The sequence below is a fragment of the Pagrus major genome, chromosome 17 (genome assembly GCF_040436345.1).
Source record: "Pagrus major chromosome 17, Pma_NU_1.0".
NCBI classification, from domain to species: Eukaryota; Metazoa; Chordata; class Actinopteri; order Spariformes; family Sparidae; genus Pagrus; species Pagrus major.
The window spans coordinates 22,391,907-22,418,885 of NC_133231.1; the positions used below are offsets into that span (position 1 = coordinate 22,391,907).

The 26,979-nt window shown below is 43.0% G+C and overlaps 2 protein-coding genes and 1 long non-coding RNA gene across 3 annotated transcripts in view; all 3 read right to left on the bottom strand.

Annotated features, from left to right (window-relative positions):
* LOC141012465 (forkhead box protein O6-like) overlaps positions 1–11,498 on the bottom strand; it is a 30,541-nt gene extending 19,043 nt beyond the window's left edge. The window contains exon 1 of the mRNA XM_073485950.1: positions 11,010–11,498. Within this exon, the coding sequence (XP_073342051.1) occupies positions 11,010–11,498 (489 nt within the window). The remainder of the gene's footprint in view (positions 1–11,009) is intronic.
* A 6,974-nt stretch (positions 11,499–18,472) lies between these two features.
* Positions 18,473–21,502, bottom strand: med18 (mediator of RNA polymerase II transcription, subunit 18 homolog (yeast)). The gene is made up of 3 exons (XM_073485619.1): positions 21,166–21,502; positions 20,851–20,953; positions 18,473–19,133 (listed from the first exon to the last, which is right to left on the bottom strand). Exons 2-3 carry the CDS (start codon positions 20,921–20,923, stop codon positions 18,577–18,579), a joined length of 630 nt encoding a protein of 209 aa, XP_073341720.1. The 5' UTR covers positions 20,924–20,953; positions 21,166–21,502; the 3' UTR covers positions 18,473–18,576.
* Positions 21,503–22,868: 1,366 nt separating this feature from the next.
* Positions 22,869–23,848, bottom strand: LOC141012641 (uncharacterized). The gene is made up of 4 exons (XR_012180396.1): positions 23,695–23,848; positions 23,497–23,610; positions 23,307–23,347; positions 22,869–23,197 (listed from the first exon to the last, which is right to left on the bottom strand). It is a non-coding gene; the product is annotated as an uncharacterized lncRNA (long non-coding RNA).
* Positions 23,849–26,979: the final 3,131 nt, after the last annotated feature.

A 26,979-nucleotide genomic window follows, 5' to 3' on the forward strand; every position in this document is an offset into this window, starting at 1 on the left:
CGCCCCCGTCTCCCCACTGTCTCCCTATTAAATCTCTTTACCCTCGTTCTAAGAATGAAGACACACGGATCAGCGTCGTCGTTGGCTGGCCGTGGACTTTCCTTTCTGCTCGGCTCCCCTCCCCTCCTTCCCTGCTGTGCAGTGAAGAGGATGAAATAAGGGAAGACGACATGTAACCACCAGTAGTCTTGACCTTTATCAAGCTCCGGCGCCTGAGGCAGGGTGAATGAGACATTAAGAAAATGACTGAGCATTATTAACCCCTGTTTACTTACACACGCACACACCAACTGTCTGGTCTAAATAATGGCTCTGATGCCTATTTCCTTGGCTGGCACTTTTCTGACAGTTAAGGATAAGCTACAGCCAAACGACAAAACTGGGAATAACACTTATGCATTCTGCGTCACGTCACTTTAGAAAGAAAAGAATGCCGAGACCGGCCCGGCCTGCCAGCTCTGATTGTTTAACTGTGATTGATCCCTCGTTGAGCTCCAGCTTCCCAGCACTCCTGTGAATGCCAAGTCCTGTTGAGAATTGATGCTTCATTATAAACCAGCCGCGCAAGTTCTTCAAATGATGCATCAGCCTCGGAGAGAAAACTGGACCTGTGAGGGCCAGATGTCAACCCTGACGGCTGCAGTCCCAGCCAAGCTGCACTTCTAATGATAGATCATTTCCCTTTCTCTCCTCCCCTTCTTCTTCTTCTTCTTCTGCTGGCTTTCTCTTTTTAGCCTGTGTGCACGTGTGCGCGATTGGCGCATGTGCATGTGTGGCCAGCCCTCTACTCCAGTCAATCAATGAGCAGAGACAATTCCCCGAGTGACATTTACGGAGAAGAAAGAGAGCCATTTATCACTTTAGTTTTGGGATAATAAAAGAATGACTGAATGAGCCAGTGTGTGTGTGTGTGTGTGTGTGTGTGTGTGTGTGTGTGTGTGTGTGAGGGAGAGAGCAGGCGAGAGAGAGAGAGAGAGCTAAAGATGAAAAGGGGATTTCAAAAGCACATGAAAGGAGCAGGAGAAATGAGCGAGGGAAGAGGGAAATGAGTGATAAAAAGGCTACTTTGTGGGGAGGACTGAGAGTGTGAAATAGAACAAGTGAGGAGAGAAGAGAAGGCCGTGAGTGACTGACAGTGAAAAAGAGAGCACGAGAAAGAAGGGTACGAATAAAAAAAAAAAAAAGCCTGGGGTACGGAAAGGAAAAAAAAAAGGCAGAGAGACAGAGGAGGGGATAGAAAAAAAGGCTCTGGGCGCAGAGAGACGACGAAGGAGAAAAAAGGGGGAAGAGACGGAGATGAAAAAAAAGAAAGGGGTCCAAGAGAAAGAGAGAAAGGGGGGAGAGGAGACAGCGAGGCAGACGTGCTGGGTTCATTCAGGGCTATGAGCAGACTCGGAGTTCAGACCTCACACGGTCAGCATACTAAACACCGGACCCAGTGTCCTGACCCAGATTCATGCCACTGACATACAAATCCAATCGGGGAGGGAAGAATTTCCCCCCCCCATACCTCCCTGAAACACACAAAAACACACACACCCCTTCCCCCTCGATCCCAGCTGGTCTCATAGTCACCTCATAACCCCGACAACCTCGCCCCAATCCTGTAACCTCCCCACACATATGCTGGCTCCCACACAGATTTGCTCACACATGGCTTGTTTTACACATACAAGCTCAGGCAGAACCATACATGCGAAGGGATTTCTCTCCAAGGTCAGCTTCCTCTTTTCAGCTCAGGTGAGCAGACATTACAGCTCAGTAGGGCGCCGCGTCGGTTCCTGACCGGCAGCCTGCTACCCGAGGTGACCTCCAGAGCCCCATCCATCAGCTGTGGGCACATGGCTCAGCCGCAGCATATTCACCAGCCATTAGCATAACAAGCATCTTTCTTGAACATAACTCTCGGGACGCTGCCCTTCTTTTTTTCCTATCCACCTGCTCCGATCAGTCAACGTTAACTACGTTTCCCTTTGTGAGGCGGCTCCCTCCATCACTTGCCGGGACCGCCAAGCTCAGGTAAACTGATCGACGGCCCTTACACGCTCTCCTTTCCCCTCCCACAAAGCTTCGGCTCATGACAGGAGGCTTGATGGACAGGCAAGAGACGAGCGAGAGACCCGGCACGTGGCTGCCAGGAAGGGTCCGGAGATGGAGCGTTGTGAAATACACCGTTTAGCTCGGCATACATCATCTCTTTCTCAGGGACAGACATGGCAATATGCGTGCGGGTAAACACACACATTTACACACATGCACGTGCACACGACCATCAATCCCTTGCATACAGGAAGAGATATCCGACGAAGAGAAAAATTGAATTAGGAAATATGGGCACCATGATTTGTGGGAAGCGAGTTTTGTGGCCGGGAGAGAAATACAGCTCGGAGCACACTTCATCTTGTAGCGAGAGCAAAGAGGAAGAAGCATCTGTGTTGTTTATCTAAAGCCCCCATCTAGTTACAATGACTTGATTTGAAATATTCATATACATGTATGACAAGATCAGGCCCATTATGTTGCTCTCTCGGCGGGGCTTCACTGAAAGGACTGAATGGAAACCCATCAGTCAGTGTAAATTATAAAGACAAGATACATTACATAAGCCTATAGATGGGCATGAAGAGGAGTGTTATTGTAGCCTGATATCAATCATGGCAGCACACGTTCTACAGTGTCATCAGTATGATAATTTGCTATAGGCTATTTCAAGGATAAACCCGCCATTATAATATTTCACAACGCGTATAACCAAAGCAAAACACATTAGGCGTCGTGTAGTGTGCATCATCATGGGGCATTATATGGCTGATGTTTCAGATGGAGCTGTAAGTACACAAATGGTACTTCAATCACAATGAACCATAAATCATATCACCTACAAGGGCAGCAACTAATGATTACTTTTATTATTATTTTTATTTCCTTATGAATTGAGGTTATTATTATGTTTTTTTTTTTACAATAAATAGTCTATAAAATGTCAGAAAGCTATGATTATGGCGCCTTGAAAAGGCTTGTTTTCTCTAACCAGCCGTCTAAAATGTAAAAGCATTCAATATATAAATGATAGAGAACCAAGAACAGAAGGAAAACTTGACATCTGACTGGAATTCATCGATTATCAAAATTGTTGATGATTACACTGATCAGCTAATACTAGGCCTGTCACGATAACTATCTTATTGACTTATTGTACATGTCTTAACTCATCACACTTGTCAATATATGCACATGACCTCGACCATTTGTGCTGATCTCGATATTGGCCGTTGTGTTTACATGATGTCAGAATAACTAGCAAGATTTAACTCCCAAAGTAGAACTTTTACATTTCACATTTTGAATGTGTGGTTTTATTTTATTTAATATGTTTTATTTATGAAGGATGTGTTTATATTTTCTTAGTATTCCACTTTTAATGTCTGAATCAGGCGTGGGCCGATATTAGATATTATCGAATATCACGATATTTGCTGTCACATACAATACTTTTCACAATATCGAATATCGAACAGCTGTGTGATTCTTTACCTGAGTGTTATTTCTCACTTAGCTGGCCCTCTAGAGTTGAGAGGGAAGGGAACCAGGCAGACTACCTGTAATATTGTGGGCTATTCTGTTATGTTTGCAATTCACTGAAGTTCTACTTTAAGAGTTCTTTCTTCATTTATTTTGTTATTTATATATATTTATATATGTTTTATATATGTTTATTATATATTTATAAGTGTTGTATGTGTTTCTGCAAAGGGAGAAGTAAATCAACCTCTCAGTCCTAAATGTATTCATACTATTTATACTCCAAACTAACATAAAAATTGAAATACTATAATTACTTATTATAAAAAACCCTGAAACATTAAAAAAAGACGTTAATATCATCTATCGCGATATTCAGGCGGGACAATATCGTGATTTAAATTTGGGATATTGCTTTTTATTATCATGTCAGTGGCATAAAAAGATGTTAAAATGAAAATAATGTTGTTTATCGCAATGATTTCTGAGACAAGAAGCAGTCATCGTGACAGGCCTTACTAAAACCATTCATCTACTTGTTGTTTCAGCTCTGCAACCTACCAGATCATCCTGCAGGTTGCGTCTTTGTTGGCAGACATAACAAAACATTCCATAGTGTTGCCCAAACACTGCACGGTCTGTATCTAATCAGAAGTATATGAGGCACGTCTTTACGTACAAATAAATCGCATGTTCATAGTATGTTACAGCTATTAAAGGTGTGCGCTAATATGGCTAGCCCGAGGCCGTCTCGCTGTGATAGGGGTGAGTACTGGAGACGGAGCAGAACAGAGTGGAGCAGAGCAGAGCAGGCCCTGTAGTGGTGGAGAAAAAGACAGAGAGAGTCGACCCAGCGTGACTACCGCCTGCCTGAGTGGAGCAGCCTGCCTGCAATTAAGGTGGAATCAGGGAGAAATCTGCGCTGCCTTGATAATGAGCCTCGTCTGAATTATTAACGAGAGCTGTTCCCCCGGGACCCGGGCTCCCACTGAGCCCATCAACCCCCCCCAACACACCCACATGCACACACACAGACACACACTCGTACACTGATGCAGGGAAAAAGGGTCGAGAAACACACTCCACACACACACACACACACACGATGACAATCACACATTATGCACATCGACACAGATGAGCAACAAGCATGCTAGCTGCCACAAACGGAGACCAGAAATTTTCCAGCACCACCACGAGGGCTAACACTTTTTATTCACACGCTGAAGTGAATATCCAAAGCCATTTACAGCATTTGTAGTACAAACAACATTTCTCTGGGACGAGATCATCCGCCGCTGCCATCAGATTGAGACTGACAGACTCTTCTCTGTATTAGAATAAGCTCCTTCAACATTACACATCGGCAAATATCTCACACATTAGAAGAACCCTTCTGATGTGTGAATCCTGTCCATTCAGCTCACTCTGCCGATCAAGCATGTGTAATAACAACGGGCATCTTCTTAACCGCCATGACATTGGGAAACAGCACACCGAGGTATTTCATTTCTGAGCCAGTTATTAGATGATGAGTCATTTATTGCCTATTAGTCATTTTGGCAAGTATTTATGGTCATGAATGAAAAATGTTTTATTCTAAGAATGTATTCTGGGAGTAATATTACAATTAACTCGGCTGACAAAGATCTATAAGCCCTCCCTCTGTTCTTGTTCAGCAAATCCACTAAAAAATAGCGGAGTATGAGCAATACATGAGGGTTTTATTAGGAGGAATACAAGTCGCAGGGATACTGGTGTCAATAAGATGTGGCTGGAGGGCAACTGAGGAGAAACACAGTGACTTTTACTTTGATTTTTATTGAAATGTGGGTATGCCTAGAGCTCACTGCGTGTCCGGCCTTGCTAGCATGACATACAGACCCCTCGACAGAGAGAAGACCTCTTTCTGTTCCCTCCACTCCTCGCAAACTTCATAACCAGTTCCCTTGAAATGAAAAGAGATGTGTTCTAATCACCCAGCACTGGTGCAACACTACAGGCTGCGCCCCCCCCCCCATCAAATCTCCATGACATCAAACTCACACAGCCTCAGAGAGACAAACACACACCACATTCTGTCCCTGCAGCTGTGAACGGTTTTGCCAAAAAATCCGCAGGCGTTTACCAAACAGTGCCACGCCTTCCGCGTGAGCCAATCGCCGCGAGTCAGACAGGTTTCAAAACAAATCAAGACAGCAACACGGCACCGCAAAAAAGTCGCTTCCGCTCTCGGTCAGCCCCCTCCTCCCCCCCCCCCCCCCCCACCCCAAAAAAAATGGTTCACCCCACCCAAGAACAGAGTGTTCCTCCATGGGTGGTTCGAGGAGGCACGAGTGTGTTGTGTGTGTCGTGCAAATGTGTGTGTGTGCATGAGCCAGAGGGAATAGTGGAAAACATCACCCTAAATAGTGCAATGGGAAAAGAATGACAATTTTTCTATGCCTCACTATGTCTCTTCAGTTTAGGGGAAAGAATGAACCGAAAGGAGCATTTAATATTCTGAGAGATGTCACCAAACGGCTGTGGAAAAAAAATAAGTATAAAAACGCAGAGCCATGGGTAATAGGTTTGGTCTGAAATGCTTCAACAGCTGAGGTTCAGTTCAGCTGAGAAGAACATCCAAATTAGTTCAACCCCGTCGAATTGGGAACTTGACGGTCTCATCCCCTTGTATTCTGCTCCAAAAGACCCAGTGGCTGAGAGGAGTCGAGCTGGGGGAAAATCCAGCATTGTTATCCTATTATCTCTGAGATAATGTGAGATATGAGATTTCTCTTAGATAAGAGGGAGGCACGCTGCTTAAGGCAAGGTCTCGATCAGGAGACTGCTAGAGCTCAAAATCCTGACGCCACAGCTCCCTTGAGAAACACTCTTCACCTCAATTGGCCCTCGTGCCAAAACCCACTAAGACAGAAAACAACGTATAGAATGTCTATTAGATGGATGGATCGAAAGAGAAGGACAGGGAGATTAAAGAGGAGATAGCACGGGTGTCTGCTAGATGGAGTGATAAAAAGAGAGCGAAGTAATATTAAAGGCAAAATTATATTGTTTTTCATATTACTGTCTGCTGATTGCTGTCTCCCATATTTGAATGCGTGCCCATGCTTTGGTAATTTGCATGTACATTAATCATTTTCAGTGAGAAATGAACTGCCACGGCTGCCTGCAGGCTGCAGGGGAAAAGGCAGTGAGAGCGGGCTTCTTGGCATCAGATACCCGACTCAACCTGAATATACTGCCTGAACCCAACCTGGCTCCGGCTGCAGGAGCCAAGGGGAGATGTAAGGTGCTCATAATCCAGCGCCATAAATCTGTCCAGCATGCATCGTATGCTCTCATTTTCTGAGTGTGCAAGTGTGTGCGCATGTGTGTCTGTCGCACTCTCAAATTACTCTGCTCCCCTGAGCCAAGACGGAGGATAAAATATGAATCAGCTGAAGTCTAGGATAGTTTCCAGTCTCTCCAGACTCCCCCAACCGTCGTCGAGCGACGTGAGCACGCATTCCCGCACACACCTCGACACACTCAGAAAAGTTTCAAGTCTCTCCACTTTGTGCTAAGCTTCTGTCAAACACACTCTCTGCTGCACATTTGACATTCATATCCCTCATGTTTGACAAGTGTCTCTCCACTGCAGCTGCTGGAGCCCGTGCATAGTGACAGGATTACGAGAGTCTGTCTGTCTCTTTACCTATAAATCAATTAGATAAAGTGATATGATCCAGCACTGTTATAAATACTACTGCCTGTGGAGACAGGGGTTATGTGCTTTTACAGGAGATAAGACTATACCGAGAGACATCTTTCTTTCTCTCTTCATTTCCTCACATGTGGTTCGTCTTTCCCTCTCTCTGCAGTCGCTGTCACATCTCTCTCTCCTCTTTTTTTGAGCTCCATCTTTCTGCCCTGTCTGATTTCTGCCAATAAAGGAAGCCCCGTGACCTTTTGCCCTGCTGGCCCCCGCGCGGGCCGCTACCTAAAGACACTTTATAAATAACAGTCTAGTCACTTTGGATTAAAGTGTCTGAGTGACTGCCTGGCACCCTTGTCGACCTGCTGCGCAATCCCCTGGCATCTGACTGCCCCGAGCGCCGAAAAAAGCCCTGCACTGTAAGCACATGTGGGGAGAAGTATGTTCTATTTAAACACAATAAAAGCAGTGCTGTATGATGGATTTTTGTATCCCATAACAACCCATGCTGACATATACAATAAAGCGAACCCCGCCAGCATGACAATGGCATTATCTAACCCCTTGAAGTTAATGAACTTCTGGGCGCCTACAGGGCAATCCCAACACCAAGTTCCCTTTAAACCCCACCATTAGAGGCATTATGAAGTCAGGAGCGAGACTACGCACCATTCTCTGCAGTGACATGCTGTCAGACCAATCAGCGGGCCTAAACACACACGCCTATAGAAGCAGACAGCCCCTCCCCCTGCACTAGCCCCCACAAAGACACACACAACACTAGCAACCCCTTGACGCTTTGTTGCAATTGACATGTGCTTCTCCCACACACAAATGCAGCATGCACCCGTGGATGCTTGCACTCAGATATAATTAGCCATAAAGACATAAAACACAATCATATACACATACATACATACGTAAATAAAGGGCTTCAGAACAGAATCAGTCTCTAACTTTAGTTCAGCACCCTGCAGGTTTCTATGTTGGATCAGATTAGCTACACTGGAAAATAAAGGCCACTAATGGCGAGGATGCCACTAATCTATAAAACAGTAGTGACAAGCACCCTAGTGGAAAGTGTAATCGGTTCACAAGTCAGCGATTCTGCGTAACCTCCCTTTAGTAAGGAGGTGATTAGGGAGCCATGACCTCAAAATACTGCAGCCTTCCTAGAAGTCAGAAGCCATTAGGTATTTATAGGAGCTTAATGGTACTGTCTCGGTGTACTGGCTGTCTAGTGCCCATCATCAAGCCAGCATCACATCTCTTTCCAATAGCAGTCATGGCAACATAATTTACAATACACAGTTTGCTTTTGAAGATCATTTTTCCAAGAACCGCAGCGTATACTTTGGTTCGATGAACTGTCTCAAGAGCCTTTGCTTTCAGTTGGTCGTCCACCCACCACCAACCCAAACCCCCGTCCGCCCGCTCCCCTCCCCCTCCCCCTCAAACTGCCATGCTATAACACTTAATTTCATTTTATTTCATCAGCAGCGATTCTTTTATCTTTTTTCTTCCCCCCCGTCACAACAGACAAAAGCAGACCGTTTTGCATCAAATGCTCTGCTCGTGCGCGATGCTGTTGATTGAGATGAAAATGTAGTGGATGATACAAGTAGTGTTTTCCAACGCGCAAATGCTGCTGTCAGATATAATTGCCTGATATGATTGTTAAATTACATGTATGAGGGTGCACCTGTTTGGAGCACGAGTGAGGGGGGGCATGATTCTGGACTGAATCTGACCGTGTGACGTCATATTAACCTCGTCAGACTTGTTGTTAGAAGCTGACTTCACCTGCAATCTTACTCTTAGTCTTGATGTTTAAGGTGTCCACACTCTTTTTATTCCATGACTACCCTTAATGAAATAACTTTCATGTAAATGTCATGCCATGCAGTGGAAAATCTGCTCAAAAGAATACGATTTATGGACCTACTGTCACACTCAAAACAAGAACACATATTCAACATGGATTCTTAATGTATTCAAAACCCCACACATTCAAATTGGACTCTCACTTGATGAGCCAAGTTCATTTAAAAGTTGAACACATTTACACAGGTAGGCAGGCAGCTGCATGCAGGCGTATTTTTCCGAGTGACAGTATTTCAATCTGCTCTTTGTCCAGTTCCTGTAAACTACACATGTGACTCCTAAGTGTATGTTTACATCTACCATCCTGTCTCTGACCGAAACCAGGTCAGCCCTGTTACTGACATTATGGCTGCCTGCTTTAAACGACTTATCTAATGCCCCGTCATTACCTGCAATGGGCCCCATGTCTCGCCTGTGGCCTTAAATAGCACCAGGACCTCAGACTGCCGCTGTCGACCTCCCCTAATTTGCAGTTTCATAAATAGCAGGGACTAAGACTGGGACTTTGTGCGCTAAAGATAAAGAGGCCCTGCGGTTGAAGGCTCCTGGTGCAAGTGGAGGCCAAATGAAACAAAGTCTACCTGGAGACACACCTTAGCAGGGTTCAGTTTAATGGGCCAGGCTTAAGGTGTCAGTCAGATGCTTGTGATTAAGGTTGAGGCCAACTGAGGAGACTCCGAGCGGTGACAGAGTTTGGGTTGTGCAACAGCAACACAACAAGTTTTAACTACACACAGATTCCAAAGATGTATGAAAAATATGAATGCATGTGCCATTATTTTAGACTTTGATTGAATCTGATTACGTGAAAGGCCATGCCTATAATTCTGAGTGAGTCAAAATCATGTGATCCTGCCAACTCAATAATTCTTCCTGTAAGTATTTAATTGGATATATTTAGCAGTAAGCATTAGCTGTCTATTCAATAATGGGTTTATCTTGGAAAATAGGTATAGCTGGCCAACGTGAAGTTATCTTTAATCCTGTTGCTTCGGTGAAAAACAGAGATCCAACAGACCCAGATATGACATGAGGAGCAGCCTGGAGCAAGGTTCTGGTGACTGACACCGCATCCACAAAGAGCTTTCATGCTGTACAGCCTCTAGCTCCTCGCACATCGCCATGGTAATGATGCAAACTATAACATGTACAGTCTCAAGGTCTCGGCTCAGCAAGGGTGCACCATGAGGGCACGCACTGCTGCTGCCCCTGCTAATCTCCCTGCCCCTTCTCGCCGTCCTCAGATGGCCATAATGAATAGAAACAAGATGAGGCTGGGAGCAGAGGGCTGATAATATGGGCAGATGTCCAGGAGGTTACTCTAGGCTCTCAGCCAGACGGGCAGCGGTTGGTGGACTGTGGTCAGTTGTGAACAGCCCTCTGAATATTTACATTGTGGACAGCTGACCTGTGGTCTCCTACAAGTGTCCCTCTGTTGATTCTCAGATGTGTTTCTGAGCTGATAAGCAGGGGGGAAAGTGTATTAGCATGAAAATTCACTGGATCGTCTGTTTAACTGCCACATTTATTCACAGCAGACGTGGAAATAAATCAGGAACCCACTGTGGTCCTGGTGAAAGGATTTTTATGCACTACTACCATGAGGTGCTCTCTGCTGCTGGGATGAGCACAGCACGAGTGACTCCACTCCAGTCCATTACATTCTGCCATCAATGATCTATTAGAATGACTGACGGCAGTAATGAACTAAGACAAGATAACGCATGGCACCATTCATGCGTAACCGACACGGAATCCCTCAGTGACATGTGTATGGCACGAGGGGTGGAAAAATAATCAGAAAGGCTTAGTGGAGAAGAATAATACTCAATATTATCACTTGACAGTTTGTGATTAACACGTCAAAAAAGGCTCATCATGCCGGCCGGTGTGTTTTATTCCTTACCTTCCAGCCAGCTGAGCTATTACTGTCGCCCTTATCCTTGAAATAGGGCACATAACGGACCATCCAGTCGTATATCTGTGACAGCGTGAGTCTCTTTTCTGGGGTGCTCTCAATGGCGCGGGTAATGAGATCCGCGTAGGACTGGTTCCCCCACGCGTTCCGCCGCGAGGATTTGGCTTTGCGCAGCGGTCCGGTCACATCGAGCGCCGCGCCAGCCAGGCATGGGTGCGTCGCGCCTGTGGGTGCCGGGGCGCCGGCTGGATGCTTCAGCTCTCCCGGCGTTCCGCCCACGAGCCCCGCTCTGCAAGCCGGGACGTCCTCCGGTTCCACCTTGATGTTGGCCAGTGGAAGACCCCCGCTGACCTCGTGTCCGACGGGGAAATCCTCCGGGCAAGGCAGCGGCCAGGTGCAGGAGCGAGGCCGGCTCTGCGGCTCGAAATCCGAATCAACCTGATGAGCGTCTAATTCGTCGTCCTCCATCATCAACATTTACCCTTCAGTTGAGAACGTGGGGAATCAAATGAAGAGCGAGGGAGGGGAAATACCTCCACGATCCCCGCGTCCCGCTGTCTTCAATGAAATTCACGTGAAATTCACGTTGAAATTCGCCTCGTAACACTGCTATTACGCTCACAGTCTGAATCAATAAGAGGCAAATCAACGGAGTAGAAGGATCATGATGGGTTTCAAGCAAAATCACAGCCTCGCGTGGAGAGATAAGAGAAGTAATAAAAGTAATAATAATTTTTCGTCCATTTTACCTGGAGTGGAAAAAGAAAAAAAAAATCAACAGCTTCTCATTCAACAGTCCACATCACCTGAAGACAGTCCGTCTCGAACGCGTGTCAGCGCCAGTCATGGGGAGCTTTTCAAAATCCAGTTGCAGCAACAGATGATATTTCAGATAAGGAGCATATCTGCAAAGCAGTCGTCGATAAATCCTCCAGAAGACAACGGGAAGAATGAGGAAAAGAGAGAGGGGGTGTGAGGGGGGGGGAGAGAAAAATCACCAGGGCTGTGTAGAGAGCATCCAGTGAGGCGATAATGCGTGATTACCGTGAATTATTAAATCTTCCAGTCTGCGCGGATTAAGCTGGCAGCGGCACATTCAAGTCCATTCAGCCTGAACAGCACCCAACTGTCTGCAATTATAATGAAGAGGCGTGCGCATGTGACGAATCGATAAATTCCCAGTCTGAGAAATATAAAAGAGGGGGGGGGGGGGGGGTGGGGGAGAAGAAATATAAATATATATATAGTCCAGCAATCAGAAATTTCGTATCCACTTGTCAGGTTGATAAAACTGGCTTTTATCACTCCTCCTCTCGCTCCCCTCGATCCCCCCTTTTCGCCTTCTCTCACTCTCTCAGATCCCACACATGTTCTCATTTGCTTATTCCGTCGATGTGAACCGAGGATGACGCGCCGGCGCTGTAGTGGAGATGCTGCCAATTGGAGTGCGCTCACGAAATCAATAGCCTACTCTCCGAACATGATTACAGCGAAATCCCGAACTCTCTCTCTCTCTCTTCCTCTCTCTGTCTGTCTTCTCTCATGCTCTTCCCCCTCTCTCTCTCGCTCTCCGGCATCTCTGATATGAACGGAGGGAGCGCAAACTCAAATTCTTAATCAAAACTCTGCATAATGATCTCTCTTGTGTGCCAGCCTCCACGTCCAGCCGCGATAAAGCAAGACAGTGTGAGAACTATACTGAGGGGAAATTCCTGCTAAAATCCCAACATGGGTCTGTTGTTGTTGTTGTTGTTGTCGTCTTTTAAAAATACATTGTCTGACCCGTCTTTGTGCGTCTGTGCGCAGCGACCAAAACGCCCTCCAGGGAGAAACTCTCCGTGCGCAGGAGGTTTCACCTCTCTTGCTGATTATTCTCGGGCTATACCTCAGTGAGTGTAATTTTCTATGCCGATTAGACAGATTTAGTTCAGATTAAGAGAGATTAGGTAACCCTAGATTTTTAATCCGGGAGGAGTGAGGTGAAATGGGGCTTTTCAGAGGTCAGAATGGGAAATCATCTCTGCTCCACGCTCCAACCAAAGTGAAGAGACTTTGAAAAAAGAAAAAAAAAAACATATTAAATCGCATTTGCCGAGCCTGAACGCCAGAGACACGCTGCTCTGACACACACAGCTCTGGTCAGACCCGTGTGCGTAATTCTGCTACACTGACCGAGGGGGATCCCGCCCCTCCATCCCACCACCCCCTCCCAGAATCTGACAGCAGGGCGGGCACACTGTCACAGGTGCTCGATTCCCATTGGCTTTTTTATTTCCCATCAGAAATAGGCAACTATTAGTTGTTGTTTATAAGCAAAAAAAAGAAAAAAATGTCATGGTGTCCTCACACTGTACACCTCACCTCCTCACCTGTATCCATCACAAAAAGATTTGCTGAGCTCACGAGCGATTTTACAGCAAGAGTCTGCTTCACGTTTTTATGCACATTCACACCTGTTATGCTGATGGTTGCTGTGGGGACAATATTACTTATTCATGGACTTTCACAGGCAGTCCTGCTTCGACATACTTGCACACACACACACGAGCAGGAGCAGGAACACGCAGCACGCAGGCAGCTACAATTTCTGATAATATTCGGAAAGCTGACAGCCGTTCCATGCAAGCGTTTTAACCGCCCATGGGTAATCACTATGACCCATGAGGGCACGTTGCTATGAATGCATTGCAGGCAAAAAAATATTCAACAGCTGAATAATAAATTGTCTCTTAACACAGAGGCGTGCGTTCTCTGAGACCCAAAACTCAGAAACCTAACACAAGAGGGTTTCTACTCGACATATTTTTACAGTGACGCATGCCCATGAGCGTCAAAACAAGCACCTGTGCAGCAAGGTGGCTGTCTGAGCATCCCCCGCCCTCTTTATGCAAGAGTATGCATGGAGGGGAAGCTGTACTTATAAGTTGCACAATGTTGCCACACAGCGTGCACTCAGACATGACTAATGTTGAGAAATTTGTGTCAAAAATAGCACCCCTTGAAATGCAGGAGGATGTGTCATCGTGTGTCATGGGATGACTGAGCATCAGCGGGATCAGATGGTTAAAATGCCATGTTCCTAATAGTTTGTGTGTGACTACAATCTCCACCACACCCACACAAGTGATACATGTGAAGCTATTTATTATTTTTCATCAGCATTTGGTCACTTAAACAACTCGAACCAGTGCTGGAGAGAGACGAGCCTCTCGCGTCCTCTAGTCTCCAACACAAGGTGCTACTCGTGAGAAAACGCCCCTGAGTGCCAGAATTTTGATGACGCCAGGTTACACAATGTGTCTTGATTACACATTAAGTGAAAGAAAAGTAATTGTGAACATCAAGAAGACAGATGAGGCTCACAGCAGGCTTGAATCTCCGGAGGGAACGAGAGGAAGAGGAGGAGGAGAGGACTCAGACAGGCAAGAGAGGTGGGAGGCCCAGGCAGCAGGTTTAAAAACTATGTATGCGCTCGGTCCCTTCCAGGCTGACTGCTACGCTGTCCCCATACCAGACATTCCAGAGGCAGCGTGGCTGGCTTCAGGCTCTGAGTGGCTGATCCTGGAACAGCATGTTCTGCACAGCAGTAATCACCTCAGCCAGCCACAAGCAAGGCACAGCACCACATCAACAACAAGGCAGAGCTTTGTGCCTGTCAATTTGCACCCTGAAAAAGTGCTCTGGAATTTCATTCACATAGGGGAAAAGGGACACATTTTTTCCACCCACTTCTTGCGAGGCCCATCCTCGTTTCCTTGGCCCCGCCACTTTAGACATCCCTCGCAAACCTCATGATGTTGTGCAACTTATCCCCGCGCCCCATTGCCCAGTGGGATTAGGACGAGAGGAAGCTGGAGAAGCCACAAGAACACCCTTGGGAGATCGATGCTTGTCTGGGAAGACACCTCCCCTGGTTTTTTTCCTCCCCTCTCAGCAAACAACCCACACTCTAACAAGCATATGGGCTCTCAATGACACATGAAGGAGAGGGCTCAAATCCAAGTATTGGGAAGGTCTCTGAGTAGGCGAAGCTGGATTTCACCCCTTCGTGGCATTGGCCCAAAGTAGGCTGACTTAGAGACTTCCTGCCCCGAGCAAGAGCCAGCTTTTCTGTGGCATCTTGGCATCTGCGCTGCCAACTATGAACATTATGTTCAGAGGCAGCAAAGACAATTGCTGCCAAGACTTTTAATTAAGACTGTGTTGTGGAATGGAAAGTAAAGGCATGTGCAGGTAATGGCTTCAATCCCCATTTCAGAGGTCTAACAAAATATGATTAACTAACACTATCTGCCTTAGCCAATTAATTATATTTAACAGTTAAAGACCCAGAACAACAAAACAGTCCGAAGAGGAAAATCAGCATGAGGTGCTCTCATATCCAAAAGTGCAGGAAGCATTATTGTATTATAATAAACTGATGATTTCAACGGTGCTTAAAGACATCAGGGGCGAGTGGACAGGTTAGCTATGTTTTGAAGAGATTGCGCTCTACATGTACAGGCTTTATAATATATATATGAGTATCTGTGAAACCTAGAACACACTAGTAAGATAGGATTGTACCGTTTCACCAGGTGTCTACAGTATAATCTATGAATTATTGAGGTATAATATCAATAAAAGAAACTAAAACATTTGCTTAAATGTGAGGATCTGCAGCATTTCCCTGATTTACTTAATTTTAAATAAGATATCTTGAGGGTTTGGGCTAAAACCACAGAATGGCCTATATCAGTATTACAAAAAAAAAGCAATGTTAAGACTGTCAAAATGTAATTTAAGCTAAGTGATAGAACAAAAATCGTTGATGGATTGACCAGCTGTCAAAACACATACAGCCTTTATGAACCCACATTCAACCAATTTTTACAAACTGTAACCTGAACCCCTATTAAAAACCCAAATTCACAGACTTATCTAGATTTTTGCATTTATGTGCTGGAAGAGGTTGTCACTCTACCCTCAATTTTGTGAAATAAACCATGAAGAATATCATATTGCCGCTGGCAACGAGTTAAATCCCTCACTTGTGCAAGTCAGTGGTTGGCTACATGCACAATAGCTGAGCAGGCCTGATGCCAAGACACTGATTAGCCTAGCTATGCCTCTGTTCTCCAGGCAATGCGGAGTGGAGGTGCAGTGGGAGTCCAGCTCATCACCAAAGAGCACTGTGCTAAACACAAGTTTAAGTGGAAGAAAGCCAGCATACTGTAGTGGATCCATGCTGGACATATAAAGCCTTGGGCAACGAGGCATCTGCCTCTTTAATACATAATTCACTCAGAGCTGAAACATCATGCTTTCGTCCTAAGGGCCGGTAGCCTGCTTCTGTTTGCTGGAACATAAAACTGTCTCCATCCGATAATCCAGTCTCACCGACAGGCAAACTTTGTGTATCAAGTAGCTAACTAGAAAGTTCGTTTGAATATGACCACAGATCAGATTTGTCTATAAAACAGATAAATGGAAATAATCCCTTGTAGGCATGAGATGATATGAAGTTTCATGTCATGATTATCCTGTCCAACATAATCGCGATTCACGATATTATTCAGATAATCATCTTCTTAAAACTTCTAAAATAAAACAAAAAATTGCTCTAAACGTACTGGAATCTCATTACATTTTGTCCAGAAACAAATATGTTTTATCACATCACAGAAAAGGACAGTTTCTCAGTGAAAACAATCAGAGAATCTTAAATAGGTTATCGTAAATCATAAGGTTGACCCGCACAAATAAAGGATAAATAAATGGTTGTAACCTCATCTCTCTGTCGTATTTTATATATCTGATTTAACTTGTTTCTTTTTAAATGGGGAATAGTGTGCAAACCCCTGAGGATAGTCACGATTATTTCAATTCGTGATTATCCTGATAATGAAAATTCACCACAATCAACTTATTGTGGGTGTTCTTTCTTGTGATCTGTAATCAAACCCATCCCTTATCCCTTGTCAATATAACGTATATTCAAAATATTCAATGGGTGGATTTCAAGGTGTAGCAAATGTAAGTGGAAGCAATGTCATCTCACCTTTCCACCTCAGTGAGCTTGTCCTCATCAGCCTTGATATGCAGGTAGGTCAACATGTAGAGACAGCCATCTGCCCTCGAGCTCTCCCTCCAGACACGCACACGGTCACTTTACATCGCAAACCCCTGCGAATGCATCTCACTGTAGGGGTATTATTAGAAGCACTCTTGTCTTATAGCCCACATCATTATCATAACTGACAGGATGTGCATTAGTTACTTCGGCCTCCGCAGCAGATTGGCCATAATGTTGACACACTAGCAAACAGGCCATTTTGGATTTCAACATGAGGAGTGAAGAACCTGAGGCAGCTGTAGTGCTTTCATGTGTAATAGTCCCAGCTCAAGTTCCCATGAAAGAGGCACTAATGGGTTAACAGTAGAAATGAGAGGGGAAGAGAGGGAAAATCAATGCTTTTGTTGAGGGGAAGAAAGAAAGGCTTTCACAGGTCTATGTATCATTAAGCAATTGAGAAAGCTAATTAGAGTGGGGGGAAAAGATGTGCAGATCTCACAGCTAATTATTTCCATGGCAACCACAGCTCCTGTAGATGATCTGAGGTAGGGTTCGGCTGGCAAGACGGCCAGTTGAACAAAAGAACGAGAGAGACCCCTAGTGGAGTGAAATGAACATGTTCAGGAGAAGCTGAAGACTCAACATATTAATTAAAAAAACAGCTTTAAAAACAGAACACAAATCAGATTAAATGTTATATGCAACTTCAGTAAGCATCTTAGTATGAGCAATAAACATCTTAGTCTGGGAACAGTTGCTGATATAATCTCACTGTTTGAGGCGTTAATTTTGCCCTATAGAGAGATTGTTTTAATCTAAGAGCATAATAAAAAACTGATCTCAGCTTAAATCTTTAAAGAAAAGAAAATTCCAGGAGCCATCCTAAGAACTATACACAGAGACCTGTGAAACCTCGAGTCATGGCATTAATGTGGATACGACTTGACACACCATCCATCCAAACACCTTTGCAGGCCAAGAACACCCCTCCTCATGGCAACTGCACTTCCTGTTGGCAGTTTTTGAGGCGTGGAAGGACGCATTGTCCTGGCATAGGGGAGTGCCGTTGCCACGAGGGGGTAAACTTAGTCTGCAATGGTATTTAGGTGGTTGGTGCGTATAAAGTGGCATCCGCATGGATTCCAGGACCCAAGTCTGCCTAGCAGAACAATGAATTGTGATGAAATCAATGTTATTCACTTCACTTGTCAGTGGTTATGATGTTGTGGCTGTCTGGTATACGCCATGTTGGAAAAACCTATTATTATTAAAAATATTACTTTCATTGGTGAAAGTGTGATAAGGCTAAACTTTTGTGACCATGCTTTGGTGGAACAGTAACATTTTGTAGACACTGTAGAGTTAATTACCAGGTCAAATAACAAACGACCAGAAGTGTAGCTGTAAAGTCACAGTTGCATTGTATTTAATCAAAGGGAGAACGTAAACATGGTATAAAAAAAGGAAGTCTAATTTGTCCGTGGTACTCAAAGATGCCATTCAATGTCTCTGTTTGCTGGGGTCAATCTTCTCCAGGTGAACCAGGGGTTTGAGTTGCTCAGCAAAGCTGCGCATGTCCTCCGACACAGTGTCCTGGCCGGCGGGAGCCAACACACTCAGCTCCACCAGGTACGAAAGTGATAAACGCTCCGTGTTGTCTGTGTTCCCCGGTACAAGGATGCGCGACAGCTTGCTCACTACAATTTTCATAACGCCTTTGCGGAATATGTGCCCGTTGGCCACAAATTCATGGTCCATGCGGAAGCCCATCTCATTCAGGAACTCCGGCAGGCTGTGAGAAGCAGCCACGTCAACACAGTTGCGCACCAGAGCATGCCGGCTCTTGTCTCCCACTTCAGGTTGGCCTAGGTAGCGTAGGTGCCATGGAGATGTGGGGTGGGAGAGGGAGCGTCGGGCGCGCAGAATGAAAGGGTTTCCTTGTTGGCCCTTCAGAAGATAAACCAATTCATGATCTGTAAAGGTCTCAGGTTCCATGTTGTCACACAGACCTCGAAGGCGATGCAGGAGGCTTTCAAGGGCCTGGTCTAACACGCTGCCTGAATTATTAAAGGGTGAGAGAAAAATATGCATAAATATGAGGGTCATATTAACAGTGATGTGATGATCTGATCTAGACAACACAATATATTTTATTTACAACTGTAATTACGATATACATTTTCATTATAAACACTGCAAAACCTCCAACATTAAAGCCAAGACAGAAAGGAAATAGACTTTTGTCACAAACACAGCAGATTTAAGATCTTTTGCGACCATTGCCATGCTGGCAATATTACACTCTCATTAAACATTGTAATACAACAGTCCTGCAAAAAAGCCTATCTGCATGAAGGTTATAAAAGGTGTTGATTCAACTTCGTGCTAAGACAGTATTTTATGGTAACACTGAATTGCTGAGTTTTAATGAGTTTCTAATATCTTCTCCACCTTGTTTATATTAATGCGGCCAGACTATTTGTAAGATTTTTGGAAAAACAAGCTTGACAGATCATCCTAACAGTGTTAATAAAAACCCAAATCAGGAGATATCTTTTGAAAGAATAGTGTTCATCCTGCCACGAGACTTCCTGAGAATATATATGCCAAAAAGCACTAAAGCTGTTCTGGGAGCTTGTTGTGTCCCAACAGCTCACTGAAGCACTTTGTGTTGTTATTTCCATTATTTTGTCACCCATCTGTCACCCACATTACTGTTCTCAGTAGACAGGAACGCCATATTTTGATATGTTCATGTTTTATGAATGACACAGAACATCATGTAGATGGTAGCTATAAGGTTGTTGTTGACATTTATCACATTTCTCCATCACAACTTTTCTTAGTATCACTCAGTACTGTAAAAGTACAAAAAGTCATACTGGAGTAAAAGTAAAAAATATCATGTCAAAATATTACTTTGGTAAAAGTGAAAGTCACCCATACAAACAGTAAAAGTATTAAAATATCTGATAGTAAATGTACTTTTTTTGGCAATAGATGTACTTAAGTATCAAAACTAAGAGACATATATTTACATGTATGTATGTATATACTGTAGGGTCAACCAATTATTGACCTGGTTGATTATCAGCTCTGATATTCAGCCCTTTTCTGATTATCAGAACCAGTGTTTCCTTTTATGTAGTTGCTGATAAAATAAATAAATTTAAAAGTGAACTACTCTGGCTCTGATTTTAGGATGCAATCTGCAAAGTAACAAGTAACTAAAGCTATCAGATACATTTAGCGGAGTAAAAAAGTACAATATTTGCCTCCAAGATGCAGTGTCGTGGAAGTACAAAGTAAAATAAAATAGAAATACTGAAGTAAAGTACAAGTATCTTACATTTTACTTAAGGTGCACTATGTAGTTTTGGGGAAGACACAACAAACAAACTAAATACACCAATTATCTTTGTTTCATGGCTGAATAAACTGAATAACAAACACACAACAACAAAATTTCATACTGTTTTACTACTTGTTTATATGTGGCGGACCCTGCCACCAGTGTTCAGTGTTCTGGGGACCTTATTTTCCTCTGAGAACAGATTGTTTGTTCAGGTATGTTTGTCTTACTACCTCATTAATATTGTAAATATTACAATTCTGAGTTTGAATTTCTTTTACCAAACTACATAGTGCACCTTTAAGTACAGTACTTGAGTAAATGTACTTAGTTACATTTCATCAGTGTGTGTTTATGGACAACTAACAGTCTAATTGTTGCATCTCGTGTCCTCAGCTGTGGGTGTTTCTATCATGGCTTACCTTGCAGCAGGTATTCCATCATATTGATTGTGCCCCCGGTGACAGGCATCACTGTGACTGGTGGAGCCTCCATCTTTTCTCAGTCAGTAAGTTGTTTTTGTATCTGGGGGAGGAAAATAGTGTTAGCTAGCTTACATTAGCGGCGCAAAGGCAGCATCTTCATTCAACCGTCACCAACTTTTAATACAGCACGTTACCTAGCGACCGGTGTTAGCTAGCTAGCTAGCTGAAAATGTAGAGATAGCTAACTAGATAGCTTAATTCGTTTAACAGCAAACGCTAACCGTGACTCGCAAAAAGAGTTCGCGCCATTACCTGAAACACTCCGCACAACAAAATGCAGCTGTGCACTGTCTTCGGTAGAGCCTCCACAGTAAAGACCGAGGATCCGGTAGGCCTCACTCGCTTGTTCAGCCAACACACCGCTGGTAGCTACGCAGCTGGCTAGCTAGCTAGCAGCTAGCTCAGGTTGATATCATTAGTTAGCCACGATAAAGCTAAGCTGTGCTACCCAAGCTATGTGCTAAGCGTGGGGCGGCAATTATCTGTGGAAAACAAACAAAAAAAACCCGCCAAACTACTACGTTATTTATTAAAGACAGTGAACGAGCCGGCAACAGTGAATGAGAAGCATCCCTGCATTTCTCCCTCTGGTTCTTTTCGCGGTGGTTGGCATCCAACTTTGAGGCGCAGTACAGCCACCTGCTGGAGCACAGCTATCATCCTGAGAAACAAGTGATGGAAAAAGTAGTTATTACTCAACTCAGCTGCTCATGCATAGTGAAAGTCCTGCACACAACATTTTCCTCAAGTAGTTAACGAAAAAAAGTGTCACTATAACGTCCCCCTTTCAGTGTGTAGGCATATCATTGCAATAGCACTAATGATGCGTTCAAGTGTAAGACATTATGTAAGCAATGAATGAATTTTTGAGGTAAGCGGTGCATCCAAAATCTTCATCACCAACATATGCTTAAAGAATCAAAGTAAAAGTGCTCTTCAGTTTATAAATTCATTATGTATATTATTGTTTACTATTATTATTATTATTACTGCTGCTTGTTATTGTTTAATATGCAAGCCATAACAATTTTTATATACTTCATATGGTCTTGTGTAGCTATAATAAGATAATAAGGTTATCATAGGTTTAATATTTAATATCTGAATCTGTAAAGTAATTGTCAGATAAATCTAATGGAATATAAAGTATTTCTCTATAAATGCAGTGAAGTATAAGTGTAAATTATCATAAAATGGAAATACTAAGTAAATACACTTAGTTGCTTTCCACCATTGTGTGTAAGCAGCCTTTTAATGTTGTGCCTGGTATAGGTGTAGCAAGTTATTCTGTACATATAGTTGAATCCATGTTTAATCTGTGTAAATTACCACCGCTGTCAAATAAATGTAGTGGAGTAATAGGTTACAATATCTCTCTCTGGCTATAGTGATGTGAATATTCAAATTAAATAACAACAATGTGCAAAAATGTCTCAGGAACCCTGCACATTTTTGCACATTGTTGTTATTTAATTTAATATCTCAGATCCCTGCACATTGCACATTTATTTTTCACATTTATTACATATTGCACACATGTACACACAAGGACAGTTACTGTATATAGTGTGCTTATTTTTATTCTAATAGTTTTTATTATATTTTATTCAACTGTTATTTTATTCTTTGCTACTTATTTCCCTCTGTACTGCTGTGTTACCTGTGAATTTCTCCCAAGGGGGATCAATAAAGGAACATCTTATCTTATCTTAAATAAATTCCAATATACCCATAAAATGTAGTTAAATACAACAGTACGTGCATAAATGTAAAATACTTCCTCATGAAACTCCTCTGGACCAATATAAATATTTTGTTTTGGAACATCTGAAATGTGTCCTCTACTTTCAGAAATGAAAAGAAATGTGTTTCATCGGCTAAAGAAAAAAAAGGAGAGAGAGAGAGAGACTAATAACGCACTTTGTTTATTGTGTAGAGAGCTCATATGGGTCACTTCACTCAAATAGGAAAAACTTCCTAATCAGAAAAGATCTAATGCTTCAAAATTTCCCCTGAGACCTGCGTGGGTGAACTCACAAACAATTTTTTACCACCAAAGACAAGTCACTTTTTGAGGAATCAATTACTTCATCGTATGACAGTGGGGGTGGGGACTGTCATTAAACCGGTGGAATTTGTGGACCACGTTGATTTAAGACCCTGTTTTCTGAAATGTTATTTCACTATACACACATTCAGTGTCAGTCATATGAATGTCTGTCGTCTCAGCGGGTCTCCTGATGACAACTGATGAATAAACCACTGAAGTCTCCTCTTCTGCCTGCTGTAAGAAGTAAGAAATGTCATCACCCAGACAAAAAAACATACATGCTACCTTTTTTTTTTCTTTTTTTGTGCTGCATGGTTGATAGTATCACATCATCAACGCTTACCTTTCCTTTGAAGCAACAGCAACACGGGTGAATAGGAAACACTTGAAGAGATGGAAATAGAAACAGCATCAGGCAGGACCCATAGACATACAAACCCCAATGTCAAACATCTACTTCTGTTTCAAAGCGGGAGACCACTGAACAAGTGGTAAACAGGAAGTTTAAAAGACAAAGAGCTACATTTCATTACCTGCTTGCAATCTTGGTCTAAGGAAGCAAATTAAAAGTGCCATTAAAATAAGACATGTAAGGCCTGCTGTCGTTCCATAAATAAGAATTGGATTTCCAGGCTCTGTAGGTGTATCTGTAAAACAAAAAACATACGCATTGATACTCCTTTTATTCAGGTCAAGAGCCTCTTAAAGAGGGATACGGCAAATTCACCCACCTGCTGTTGTATTTAAAGTGTTTAATGGTCCATGAGTGCTGGTAACTGTACGGTTTCCATCAAAAACCTGCTTTGTGCTGCAATTTAAAGACCCATATGGATCTACAGTCACTGTCCTTGTTTCTGTCTTCACATTTGATGCGTCGCTGGGGTCGCTGTCACTGAAATCCATGTCACACATCATATCACAAGAAACAGGTGAATCCTCACTGTGTACTATAAAAGGGCCAAAAAAGGAAAAATAAAATCACCTGGGGTTCGGTGATATGGCCTTAAAATAATGTTGGAATATTTTTAATACATGACATACAGTACAGTATATCTCCATATTTTGAAATTTCCTCAAAAGCACTTCATAAATGGTAAAACACATTTTTTGACCAAATACCTCGATATATCGTGATAGCAACAATATTTATGGATGACTATTATTTTCACAAAATACAACAAAAAGAAAAAATATTAACAAAATGAGATTTTTTATAAATCATCATCAGTAATGTGGATATAATGACAAAGTAGGTTAAGCATTGGAACAAGTAGAACGGTCTGGTAAGTTCAGAAAATTACATCACTTTATATATCATATTATATTATATTATATTATAACTGTGTTTTTTTCTCACCTGTAAATACACACAAGTTGATAGTAAGTAGCTTCTGCCAGTGTCCATCACATCCACTTGTCCAGCAGGTATATTTCCCAGCATCTGCTCTTTCCACATTTACAATGTGTAAAGGCTTGTTGGGAGTCACAAAGTTTGATTCCGGTCTTTGTGCTGAATTCACATTGCTTCCTTCAAAAGTCCATTTTATGTCAGTCAGTTTACCTCGACAGGAGGGATGAGTAAAATTGTTGCCCGCAGCAACGTCAATTGTCTTTTTAGTTTCTTTCAGAATTTCTGAAAAAAAAAAGTAATGTTTGTTTGAGGATGGGCTTTTACAAATGTATTGAACTAAATATACAAAGCATGTGGGTACTTCAGTTTTATGAGAACAATTAAAGACAATCAAAATCGCTCTGACCTTTCATCAGACTGGTTGCGGGCTGTTTATCCTCACAGTCGTCTCCAGAACACATTTCACACCAGTAAATGCCTTGATCCTCCTCTGTTAGATTATGAATGAGCAGGGACCTGTTGGACAGCACCTTCATTCTGGTACGAGAAAGCTCACCATGGCGTGTTACTCCTGTCTTATCTTGAACAAATATCTGGATTATTTTACTATTTTCATCTTTCTTATACAGCCACTTGAAAGAGGTTGAGTCACTTCTGTCGCGTTGACACGGTATCACAGCTTGACATCCCAGCATGACTTGAAGGTGCTTTTTGGCTGCAAAAAAAAATCTTTTTTGTTACACACTCATAGTAGCTTGAAATTGCACAATATGAATAATGTATTGCCATACAACAGTAACTCCCTAGAACTGTAATTTAAATGCAGTGTAATATCAATGATTTATTCAGTTACTTACCGTGTCCTACAGTAAAAATTGGTATGTTCCATATAATCAGTAGAAAAATAAAGCCTTTTTGCATCGTTCTTGAAGCACTTGCGTTTCTGCTGAAATAAAGCAAATACTGATGAGGTCGAAACATCCCCTAAACACGGATCAGAGGCTCTGAATCACATCGCAGGGTTTTAGTCAGAGCGTAACATCAACGTTCAAGCTGACACATCGAAAGTGGTCCATCACCCAATGGAGAGGAAATCTACTGTGGCTTTCACCCACACAGTTTTTCTGATTGGGTGGCTTTTATTCTACTTGTTGCATTAGCATAGGTGTTGATTTACAGTGTGTGCAACAGTAGCAAGTATCATTTACATATAAAGGTGTCGGTTTGTAGACACTGGTTTTTACACATCTACTGTAAGAGATCATTTGTTAATTTTTTGATTCAAACAGCTGCAGTTAATATGCCAAGCTTAAACTTGAGTGGAGTTTCTCGCAGTGGCGGCTTTCTTCATAAAATATCGGTTTATGCTCTGCAGGTGCATAAAAAGATCAAAGATTATACAGAGAGCGACCACTGATAACGTCTTGAAACACAATGTCTTGAAACTGAAACAAAAGAAAAGTTTACACGACATGAACAATATGACTGATGTGTGAGTCACACAAAAACACTTACTCACGCTTACGAATGTGTTGTGATTTTAATGTTCTTTCAAGCTTTGATGATTTTGACTTGTTGCACAGTCCTGAATTTGAATAAATGCATATTGGAGATACTTCCACCGAGGAGGTTATGTTTTCACCTGTGTCCGTTTGTTTGTTGGTTGGTTGGTTTGTCGGCAGGGTTACACAAAAAGTGCCAAATGGATTTTCATGAAACCTGAATGGAGGATGTGTTCCTGGCCCAGAACAGACACCTTTGATTTAAGTGTAGATAAGGTTTTTTTGTGTGTGTTTTTTTTCTCTTGACATTTTTGTTGATGTACAAAAGGGGACTGGTGGGCGTTGGCGGATGCGCGCTAGACAGTGCCATTCTAGTTTGAGCTTGATGAACAGCATCACAGCATCATTACCTGAACAGATACAAAAACTCATTCATTCCCATATCAGTGAATCTCCTAAAATCAGGCCATAAGACAGGGGTATGATGAGGGCGAGGGGTGTAATGTATTTGGCACTCACTGTATTGTTTGCACTTGTGCTATGTACTGTCTGTTGATGTATGTACTGTATTATATGTGTTGTTATGTGGCAGCCTTTTGTCCAAGACAAATCTCCCTCGGGACAAATGAATTAATCTTGAATCTTGCATCACAAACATCCAAAATGGCGCACACTGAACACGTGTGCATCAGTAACACGTGTGTCATAGGCAACTGGAGACATTTCAGTTTCTTGAAGATGTTTCACCTCTCACCCAAGTGGCTCCTTCAGTTCTAACTAACTGGAGGGGAGTTTGCAGGCTTTTAAACTCTGCGTGGGAGTGTCCTTACAGAGTCGTTAAGGACACGTGTGAGCTCTGAGTTTCAGAGTCGTTAGGGCCACTTGTGACCCGACCGGCCTTCATGTTGGTTACTAGGGCTAGGTGAGCCCAGATGTGATTGGTTGTTAAGCTGTCTGGGGAACGAACTCAGTACTGCATCGTAGGTGGGTGATAAGTAATGTCGTAGGCCACCTCCTCTGTTCAAAGACGGCAGTTCCAGTTTGACATAGATGGATTCTTTTACTCCTCTTTCAAACCATCTGTCTTCTCTGGCCGAGATGTTGACATTGTTGTCCAGGAATAATTTTTCTCCTTCAACAAGTGTGATTTCTCATTTAAAGCC